The following is a 12,029-nucleotide window of genomic DNA, read 5'->3' on the forward strand; positions in this document are numbered from 1 at the left end:
CTTATTTTTAAATTGAACTCGAGGGGATATTCGTCCTAACATGTGAGTTCTTTTTTATCGTAATTAATTTCGTAAATTTGGGTGACTGAGAATCAAAAACGATTTAATGTACCTAAGAAATTAATTAACTAATATTAAACTTGAAAGAATTAATGTACAAGCAAAAATGCAAGAGCTTTTCTTTTAATATGCTCGACGACTTGTATTTGAATACTTTTGTCCGGACTTTGTTGATCTAAAGTCACCACAAGACACAAGAAGTATTCCTCTAGCCAGACATTGTACCACGAGAGGCAGTTCACATCGATTCGTCATTGTTCTGTTTCATCCACTTCCCTCAATCCCTTGCCTCGTGGAACACTTCACCCTTTGTTCTACAAAATAGTTTGATGCAATTGGATCATTTCGAAGACCCATTGAGAAAGCTTTTCAACTCATATAAAATATATGGCTAATAAAGTGAACATGTTATAACCAAAACTGGTTGTCAACTATACCCATCTTTGTTTGAAAATATAATTATTTATGCTATTTGCATGATTCTTCGTAAGTATAGGTAATATTCATACAAACAGCATTGTACGTTCACTTTCATTATTGTTTGCTCGTTTATGTACAAACTATTTATGTTAAATCATTGACTTTACATACTGGAGAAAGACATCCCATTCCTATAGGGTAGGTGGAAAATTTTTTATTTAAAGAGAGCATTTGACTGAATGGATAAAGCATCTAAAATTTGAGGTGGAAAATTTGTTATTTAAAGAGAGCATTGTTAAATAAACCTTTCATAGTGTGCTGCAAATGAATTGTTTTCGTGTTAGCGAATTTCTTGTATAGAGACTTGATTGTACGTCATTTCATACTTTTATAGTTGACATAGCAATAAAAGATGTGTTGCAATAGGTTGCAAACATCTTGAAATTAGTGTCTTTCAAAGGAAAAGTAATTTTTCAGAAGCACATATTGTTAGCGGATCATTTGAATGAAGTTCTTAATGGTATATCTGCTAACTTCTACCAACGATTACTAGAAAAATACCGGTAGGTATGGATTATAAACATAAACAAATGACGTTTTTGGCCCGAAAATAAAAACAAATGACGTTTTTGGCCCGAAAATAAACATTATTTAACATTGCTTAAATGGAACTGCCAAAACATATGTTCAATTAGTTTAGTATAAGATTCGGGCCAACAACGTCATTTGTTTATGATCCATACCGGTATTTTTCTAGTAATCGTGCTTCTACCAATAATGTTACTTCACGGTAATGCATCCAAATATCCATCCATTGTCAACGGTTGAATAAAAGACGCGATGCGTTCTGTCGTTACTTGAAATAAGGTTTGTTGATCAGCTGTTTCATTGTTGCACCATCAGCACAAATAGACTGTCAAAGTTCGCAGTGTGAATATGTGGACTGTGTATTGCACCATTGTGTCCAACGTGCCATTCCAGTCCTGTCTGTCACGTGATGATATGTTATGACCTTGGACCAATAAAATACCGTCATACAATAGTGACGTCATCGTCATATTGTCATCGTGTCGACATAATTTGATCACTGCCTTTATCATTGCTACCATACGATATTTATTCCTGGAACCTTATCATTACACGACGAATCCATAGAGTTCCATTGACGTTTACTTTTGGTGGTCATCAAGTTTTGAATAATTTTCAATTACGATTCTTTTTTTTAATATTTGTGAATTGGATTGGCTTATCGTATTGACTTGGGATACTGATATAAAAAAACGACATGAATGAATTTAATAAAAATTTAGTATGTTACCGTTATGGTTAAGTAGGCCTACGTTTTTGTACTCTAAACAAAAATGGTACAACCCCCATAGCTGTAAAAAATACGATTTAAAAGTTATTGCAAATTTTGTGATTTTACCCATAATGCACCACAGTACAGGTACTCCCTCTAACCCATTACAAAGGTGGTTGAAAAGCTAATGGGAGAAAGTGTGTTTTAATCGGACGATACCGTTTATTAATTTATCCTATTGACTTTGTATTTGCATACTACTTTTTCAATTCTTCATTGACCTCAATTAATGATGATGAATATCTAAAGAAATTGTGACGCTATATACTATAGTAACAAGATTAGGGCTTGAGCCTTTCAAAATGTCATTGACGTTGAAAAAATATCCACATATTATAGGCCAAAAAGCTCATATGTATCTCCGTGTCATGCAGTGCTGATATCCTTAGACCCGCCTACTTTACAGGCTAGTCAGTGACGTCATCAATGACACTTACGTAATCAAGGTCATCACAGGGGCACTCTTGGGTGTAACTGACTATTTAGATGATCAATTACGTGATTAGATTGTAGTTTTGGTGTGATGTTTTACTGGCGAATTTGAAATCCACTTATTAAATCTCCTGGATAATCTGCAATGTAAAATATACTCTATCCCTTTCTTGCTAGCAAAGTTGCCACAGGAGTAAATTATAATTACTTTATTGGTTGCTTACCATAGAAATATTCTTTTACATACACATTAAATGTACATTTTGTTCGTAGAAATGATTTCCGACTGTAGTACTTAACTGTTTTGTACTTCTGCCTCTGTCGGCAACTGAAACTGTTGTAGATAAATTCATAATTGACGCCTGATCAATCTATAGAAGGAACAATAAATTTTAAAAAATCATATCTTAAAATACACAAAACCATAGAAATTGCTATCTACCAGAACGAGCTTTTGTTTATAAATCAAATGATTGGTTGCTCCCATCACTTTGAAAGGTCTTAGAATGGACGAACCAAGGAGAGGGCTGGCTTTAAGTGACAGCAACGTCTTTTGCCACTTAATTTGTAAGCTCAGTATTTTAGGTCTTCTTTTAAGTATTCCGTACTCTCTGAATCACATTCTATGCTGTTAAATGTATCACGAACAAATCTGTTGTTATTTGAACAGTTCATAATGTTGCTACTCATACATTTAAGAATTATTGACTGATTCTTCTACTTCTTTAGCATTGGTGTTGGATTCATGCTGGGTGATTTTAATGCAAGTTTTCCTAATCAAACACAAAACTTACTGCTTTGCTATAAAATACGTAACTAACTTATCGACCCATTTAACTGCTATTTGCAAATACGAAAATAATTTGTTTCAAAATAAAAATAATGTTTTGATATTTTATTATAAATGACTTTAACATAAAATCACTCAGCATTTATAATGCTTTTACTGTGTACATATTTTATCAACTAACTTATTTAAATATTTTCAGACGCATGGTTCACTCCAGAGCGATTACATCCAAAAGGTAAACGCAAGTGAGCATGCGATGTAGATGTAGAATTCTTCTTACTTAGTGGCTGGAATAGGCCTCAAGTATAGTGGATTGCAGTGTAGTTAGCATGTGCTGTAAATGTCGAGCCCACTTTACTTTGAGGTTCTGTAGGCCCTAAGTAAGACGGATTGTGGTGTAGTTTATGAGCATGCGCTGTAGACTAGAATTCGCTTACTTTGAGGCTGTAATAGGCACTAAGTAAAACGGATTGTAGTGTAGCTGTTGAAAAATGAATGCATGCAAACTGTGTAGTAGATATTGCATGTTAGAGGTAAGATGTTTTCATTTACAGGTTTGTAGGACTTGTGTATGTACAGTATTGTTTTTTGAACTTTTCGCTGTTTACATTGTTACTGTTATTTTTTATCGTTGGGAAATATGTTGTGATTTACAGCAGGTTTTGTATGATTATTAATTTTTTTTTTGTAATTTAATTGTTATATTCTTGCAATCGGAGTGTCCACATTCTGGAAAGTCAGGAATAGTCTTGGAAACAATTCTGGCCATTGAAAGTCATGGAAATAGGCAAAAAGTCATGGAAAACCACAATGATGGATGAATTTGAGGGTGCCATTCAATGCTCTAGTCTTCCTTAACCCCGACTATTGTATCATCTTTTAGGATTTTTTCACAATTTATTACAGTTGTATTAGCTTATGAGTTTTGAGTCTGTATTATTTCATTGTGCCTATTGCACTCCATTGTTATCTGTTAATACATATTTCAGTATTTTCTGCGAAATAACTTGTCTAGGCAGTATTATTCGTGTGTGTATGTTGTATTATAATTTTCGAGTAAAGTTCGTGAGTCATGGAAATTAATGGTCAAGTGTCATGGATAGTCATGGAAATTAATGACAAATTTTCTGTTGACACACTGCACAATCTATTAGCTGTATAGTGTCTTGCCGAAAAATGTTATTTCAATGTAATACTATTGTGTCCAATGTGGCACTATTGTAGGCCTATTTCAAACTTTCCATAAATTCTTTTGAGTGGAGGATATCTCGATGCACAGCGCATACCTGTAACTAAGAAAATTTACGATGCTTTATTGTTTATTAAATACTTGTCTTTTGTAGCTGCAATTGAATATGATTAAAAAATAACCTATAAGTTGGAATGTACGATATTCCTTTCGTTTCAATAGTACAGTATTTTTAAAACATGAAATACATCTTATCTAGTTTTTAATACGTACCAAAACAATTTCAGGTCTTAGTATGATTTTATTGACATAATAATTTTCTATTTTACGTAGCTTGACATAAAGTGAACATTTTATTTTCTCTCGTTTCTTGAATGGATTTTTTGGCCTAACGATTTGCAGCGAGCCTGTGTTTGAACGCAGCCTAAAAAGGTATATCACTTAACAGTGTTAACAGTGTGAAGTTAACTGCTCCACCTCCAGATCAATCAACAATATCGTGGCAAGTCAACATGCGGTGAGACTGATGGAATATGTAATTAAGATCCCTATCGTAGGAGGGAGGTGTCTCACGCCCTCAAATATCCACCTCAAAGCTAAACCAAAGCCTTGGAATTGGTTGGTATTTATTCAGGTTCGACTTTATATAAACTATATTTGCTTATATTGCAGAAGGTAGCAGGTTTTAGACTTGACGTTACCAAAATTTACATTTACAATTTGATTTTTGACATTGCTAAGTTCTACGGAATTGTCATCCCAATGTACAAAGTGAAGCTTTTTTCACTTTTGTGTTTCATATCGTCAACTGATGTTTTCAAAATATTTCTAAGTCGTGTTTCGATACCGTACAAGAAATACACGCCAAATAAGGTACTTAATTTACAAATGTAGGATAAGTCTACTTTAGGTACCCAAAGTCAATGATTTGTGGATAAAATGCCTGTTATCATATTTTAAATTCCTATACTGTTTGATTCTAGAGTACATGACGATGTAGTATACTCCCTACAACCATCCCAGCTCTCGTTTTGGTAAACCCGTGTGAATTTTTATAGATTTGTAGTTTAAGGCATACTGTTGCTTTTTCATCTGCAAGTCAATGATGCATTTACTCAGCAAATCATCCTCATCTGACCTCTGCTATTGAGCTTAATGTCCACTGGAAGCAGTAAATATGCTGAGCTTGCTTAGCTCATCAGTTCAGGAGCTTACACGGTTCCCGGGTTATGTTAACATTTATTTCACCAGCTCATGAGCTCACACGCTCACTAGCTTACCAACAGGTTCACGAGCTTACAAGTTAACGTGGTAGCTTACCTGTTAACAAACTCACCATCTCATACCACGAGCTTACGAGTTCACGTTCACGTGACCATTAGCTCACCAATTAACAAGGTCGCCAGTTTACATACTCACCAGACTAGTTCCCAAGCTCACTAGCTCACGTACTGATTGAGCTCGTTTAGACGTATAACAGTCAGTACGTTGTATATAACAGCTGTACTTATTCACTCACCGATGAACTTCACATCATCTGCCAAAATGCGTTGCCAAATATACAGACCGCCTTGGTTAATCCAGTTTTGTGCGTTCCAAGCCAGTTGCAATTCAGATTAGAGCCAAGATAACAGTTTATTACATATTTACCACGAATACTTAAACAGAACCGGTATGGATCAAACATAAACAAATGACGTTACTGGTCCGAATCCCATGCGGTACTAATAATAGAATTAACAAATAGTTTGGACAGTTCAATTTAAGCAATTTTAAATACTGTAATGTTTATTTTCGGGCCAGAAACATAATTTGTTTATGATCCATACCGGTTCTGTTCAAGTATTCTTGATATTTACTAAATAGATATTTGGATATTTGTATACGAATTTGTTATACATCTAAATGATTAGGAATATTTTTTAGAAGTGCAAGTTAAGTGCCCATGAGCCCACGATCCGTTTAAACGATCAGTTACAGGATTTATTTTTAACAAATTTACGAAATTTTCTCTTACTGGACCTGAATAATTATGTTAAATTGAATTTGAAAAAAAACTATTTTCCACACTTAAAATTCGTGAAATTAAAAATACTCTAAATTTGTAAATTATTGTAGTAGACTAACCGAAATACATTCCCAATCAGTTATTTTACCTTTTACACGAAATAACTTCAGACCGATAGCAAAAAGCTTGATAAAAAAGTCATGATAAAAATAAAACGTCATTTCGTCGTTAGGGATTTCAAATTACCCTCGTTGCTTATGGATTTGAATCTTCATCTGGTTGTTTTGTAAATGCTACGAAAATTTTACTTTTTAAAACTGTTACGAATACAAAAATGATGAGTACTCAGTGAAAGTAGGTAATAACAATATTTTAATTAATTGAACTATTTTAACACCTTCTTTGATCAAAAGACAACACACAACTTACCAACTAATAAGCATTCGTATACAAATATTTACATTTGATAACAGCTGGCAATTTAAAACCAGTAACTCAGCATTTATTAAAAAATTTGAATTGTTAAAAAGTTTTTTTCCCTCTCTGCATTTATTTTACCTAACCTATGTTTCGATTCAAATGCTACTTTTGATATTATTATTTTTTCGGTTGTGAAACTAAAGCTTTGGGGATAGATGAGTCAGAACGACTCATTAGTCACCATTATCACTGACTTAAACTGAACTGATAGCGCAGCATAAGCAGTCATATCAGCTGATATGTACTATCCACACTATCTTTGGCCTTTGACTTCTAGGCCGTTGAATATAATTGGTTAAATTATACAAATTTTAACAACAAAGCTTACAAGAATAGTTCAAGTAAATTGTCTGTACACTTTAATCTTAACCAAAGCCGTATACAGTAGTGATAATTTAGTTTACCACTGATTCTATTTTACCTCTGAGAGGCAATCTGATTTTTCCTGTTTAACATTTAAATTCTTGTATTATAACCCTGATAAATATTAAAAAAACAAATTCAGTAAGCAAAAATCATGTAAATTTTTCTTCTTTTATCGATAGATTTTTAGTCAAAGTCCTGTAAATGCCATACATTTTATATAAAAATATTGTGATGTAGTTCATTTTTACTTAACCCCTATAAAAAGTATATTGAGAAAATAGTGTTTTCTATCTTCTAGTAAAAATAGTTCGAATTATCTAATGTTAATATCCATGCAAAAGCTTAAGTTTGTTATGTATCTAGAAAGGCAAAGTTACCTCTTTATCGAGAAATCCACAGTTTTACTGTATATCAATAGAGGCCATTGTTTCGAAAAATCAAAGTTTTATTTATATGAAGAAAGGCCAATGTCTCCTATAAACACTTGTATTCTATCAAGTATAACGTTGACGCCTTCATTTTGCGTGATGTGATTGTGATACTTGCGTGTGCTAGTTTTGCGGCCGTGTTTTGTAGGGCGCTTCACGAGACGTTTTTTAATTGCTGTGCACGACAATAGATCTTTACTGTACTAATTACTGAACTATGTTATGTTAACATTTATTTGTAAGTTCCCAGTCTATTAACTTGAATACGTTCTCTATGCTAATTTACAATTGTACAATTTATGTAGGTTTTATTTAGAATGGATACTGTATGGAAAGATTTTGTTTTTAAATATATACCTTGTCTTGGTGAAATTATTATAATTGCACTTAGTTAAAGTACAATTGAAAAGTGCTCTATTTGTTGTAACAATTCAGTATTTTTTCACTTTGTCCATAAAATAATTAAATTTTCACCATATGTTTCTCTTCTGTATGCCAATATAATAATTCATCTCCCTTTTCCAAACCATGGGTAATAAATGTCCAACCAGACCAATTAATAGGTAATTAATTAAATATAATGTAATATAGAACATTTTTAAATAACCTAATTATGTAATTGTGTGATAGCCTATATAGCCTATTTGTAACAAAATTGCTTCAAATTTAATATAATTCAAATTTTTCAAATTTAAAATTAGCTCTTTAGCAGATGTAAGTTTTTATAGTGTGTGTGTGAAAAGTAGTACGTGCTCCGATGAAAAGAGTCGTGCAACCTTCAAACTCGTTTAAGGTCGAGCGAGGTTAATGAAAACTGTAAAGAGGTTTTGCACTCATCCTCTGTGTAATTACACTCAGGTCCGAGCAAAGGCAAAGAAGTGCCACACTCGTAGTCGTACGTAGTCCCTCCTCCTCAACTACCAACGACAGATCTTGAGGTTGAGGTTGAGGTTGAGGTTGAGGTTGAGGAGAGGATTGAGGAACATCTGTGAGGTTCCTCCGTACGGTGGCGCCCCTAGCGGACCGCGTGGCAAACCTCAGCTGATCGCGCCGCCGCCAAGCTATTGATCTACCCCAAGTGGACTCGTCCGAGTAGGGGAGTACCGGTCGACTCAGCTAGCTCACCGTTTAAATTTAGCAGCCGGCGGTGAAATTGTGGCGGGAATTTTGCCAACCCGAAATGACCGCAGCGGACCTGGCTACTCGACTGTCTGGGGTGCGACGTGACAGGGTGTGAACGCGAGTGAGGTTGCTGTGGATGTACAGAGGGTGCAGTGTGGAGAAAGTGAATCAGTAGTGTGACTCAGTTCGTCAAACTACCCCTGTGTCAAGTTGAACCCTCTGGTGGGCAGTGGGGGTTGTAAACAGGTGTCGACTGTGTCAAACATTCCTAGTGCTGCTTCACTGCCGAGATGAGTCCCATACGCAAAGAAGACTGTAAGTTACCTGTTGGTCTGAATGAAATTTGTTTGCTGGATTACTGGATTGATTAGTCATGCACGAAAGAAACGCGATCGCATGCCAACTTTGCGGCCTTTGCCAAAGCGGAAATCTTTTTATAACTGGTCTCCATTGTAAGCCTATCGTATTGTGTTTTTAAATGAGTTCTTAATTTGACTATTGTAAAAGTTTGTAAAATAGAACGTGGTTAATCTGAGCTTAATGAAAACTCCTACATTACATTTCCCATACGATGTTTGCAGTGAAAGTAATATAGTACTTTATAGTTGTACTGAAATTGAAATATAAGTTTTGTTGGGTAATTCTTGAGTTGTGATAACAGCAAAGAGATGTCACTTTTTGTGACAGTTTCATTTAACTCAAACTCAGATACAAATCTTCGACAGAGTTGGCAAGTCCAACTGTCCATCGTTCAACTGTCATGCCAATTCAACACCTAATTGCTGATGAATTACCTAGGCCTATCTTGGTGTTATTAATATTGGACAACGTGTTATATCACTTACACTTACAGTATATACCAGATAATTGAATTATTTACTATGTGATAGGAGATTGGTCACTGGTCTAAGGTGATCGCTGGGTTGGATTCATCAGCAAATCTGAACTGCCTACTGAACCATGTTGATTCCATGTTTCCTGGAATTAGAAAATATGGGCCTAGTGCCATTCAATTGAAACAAACTTTAGGAATATTTACAAAATTGACTAGACTCTCAAAACTAGTACCTACCTACTTGATACGACAAAATGAACTAACAATGTGAATTTTTATAAACACAATTATTTTAATGCGTTGAGAATCATCCATCTTTAGAGATAATCATGATCATAAGATTTAATTGAACAGTAATAAAATGATCACTTGGAATTTGTTGTTGAAGTCGGCTCTGTAATGTTATTATCGACCAAATTTTCAAGGTAAACCAACAATATAAGATAGGTCTAGTCCCGTATTGAAGGAATTATCCTCATATACTCGTATTAAAGCACTGATTTTTTAAAATTTCGATTCTGGACATTCATTGCCATTGGGGGAGGGCTAAAAATCTATTGACAAAAATGTTTGATAAAATTACATGGATTGATTTGGGCATGGTTCTTGTTAAATACAATAAAGTTCCAATATAAGTCTTGTTTTAAAATATAATTAGCCTATTTGGATCCATCACAAGGATTTAAAAAGTTATCAAACAGAGGTTTAAGAAAAAATAGTTCCAATAGAGACCGGTTGGCAGCATTCTCCAACTGTACTGTAGATAGTAGATAGTTCTCAAATCAGTCTTCTGCGTTCAAATGCGATTTGGTCCTTGACGATTTTTGTCCCTCGGCAACACGAGGTGGCAACAGCTGTAGGATCTCTCGACCTTGAGAGGTGTTCTGTATTGTTATCAGGACAGTCAGTGTTGCCAACCTCAAAGACCAAATGCCGCAGCGCTGCCAACCTGACAAACCAGCATCTTCAGCTCTTCTCTAGCCTTGTTCAGCAATGCTGATTGCTGACGATGTTTTAAACTCGCCCATCTTGCACTTTCTTGGCTTTGTTTCAAACGTCCTTGCACAATAAATGCCATCACATGTTTGACTGCGTTTGCAAATTGGCACGCGTTTCTACATTTGTTTAATTGCCTTGCTTGCAAGTTTGGTATTGTGTCTTTTGTTTGATTGTACTGTAATGAATGTGGCGGAAATTGCCAATACGACATTGTTCCATTACAATGGAAAAAATGATAGGTACTGAAATAAAATCAAGAACTAAGTTAAACTCATTTAATCATAGAACAAAACATAACATTATTTGTTTACATGTTCATAATAAAAATAAAACCAAATTATCAGCTGATTCCAATATATTACACTTTTCCCTCCTCATCGTCTACCGCACCTTCTCTTCTTCGCAGTTGATCCGAATGTTTTCTTTTTATCACTCCACCACACATGACTTCATACGAGTATAAGCCATTGCGTTTGACTATGGTTCCTGCTATCCAACCAGGGTTATTCTCTTTTTTAATCCATACTTCTTCCCCTTCACTGAATGCTCTTAAGGTTTTCTTTTGAGTTGGATTTTGTTGTTCCTTCCAAATTTTCAGATCTAATTGTTGTCTAAGGTTTGGTTTCATGTTGTCCAACATAGTTGGCATTCTTCGACCAAGAAACAACTCTGCAGGGGCTCGTCCTGTTGTTTTTTGTGGGGCATTTCTGTAACTGAACAACACATTTTGCAATGCCAATGAAGAATCATTAATTTCTTGTTTTGTTGTTCTGTAACGCCTTTTCAAAGTCCCTATTAGACGTTCAACTAAGCCATTACTTCTAGGATGATAAGGAGTAGTTCTTATATGTCGAATTGAATGTCTCTTGAAAAATGCTTCCATTTCAGTAGAGACAAACTGTGGCCCGTTGTCAGTTACTACTTGTGATGGTATCCCATACCTGCTCATCCACGATCTTAATCTTTGAATTATGGCAGTTGAAGTCGTTGTTCTTAAACATTCAACTTCTGCCCACTTAGATAGCGCGTCAATCCCTACTAACCACATTACTCCATCAACTGGTCCAGCTAAATCCAAATGAACTCTTTCCCACACTTTTTCAGGAATGTTCCATGGATAGACCGGGACTTCTTCAATGTTTCCTCTGTTTTCTTGACATGCTTCACAAGTCTTAACATGCATTTCAACGTCTTTGTCAATGTCAGGCCACCATACATAGTATCTGGTAATTGATCTCATAGCTGAAATTCCAGGATGGCCACAGTGCAAAATTCTCAAGATTTTCTTTCTCATATTTGTTGGCACAACAACTCTACCAAACCACATCAAAACACCATCTTCAACTGATAATTCTTCTTTCCTTTGTTTAAATGTTTTAATGTTATCTGGTACCTTCTCTGGCCATGCATTTAGCACATAACTTTGTACTAATTTTATCTCCTTGTCCAAACTGCTGTTATGTTTGAGTTCCTTATAGGACACCAATGTCTCAACTTTATCCATGTTTAAAAACTTTATGTCCCTTACATCGGTAGCTTC

The 12,029-nt window shown here is 34.9% G+C and overlaps 1 protein-coding gene across 5 annotated transcripts in view; it reads left to right on the forward strand.

Moving 5' to 3' along the window:
* The window catches only part of LOC128986417 (reticulon-1-A), a 71,170-nt gene that overhangs the window by 32,250 nt on the left and 26,891 nt on the right, over positions 1-12,029 (forward strand). For 2 of the 5 annotated variants that reach the window (XM_054406779.1, XM_054406781.1), the window contains exon 2: positions 3,262-3,297. The exons of 2 other annotated variants lie outside the window; for them this stretch is intronic. In XM_054406779.1, the coding sequence (XP_054262754.1) occupies positions 3,262-3,297 (36 nt within the window). Of the gene's footprint in view, positions 1-3,261; positions 3,298-8,677; positions 8,971-12,029 lie in introns of those variants that run through there. One more of the 5 variants, XM_054406783.1, reaches the window with a different exon arrangement.

The sequence above is a fragment of the Macrosteles quadrilineatus genome, unplaced genomic scaffold (assembly GCF_028750875.1).
Source record: "Macrosteles quadrilineatus isolate MER2022 unplaced genomic scaffold, UCM_ALF_1.0 Scaffold_2__2_contigs__length_208266976, whole genome shotgun sequence".
Taxonomy (NCBI): Eukaryota; Metazoa; Arthropoda; class Insecta; order Hemiptera; family Cicadellidae; genus Macrosteles; species Macrosteles quadrilineatus.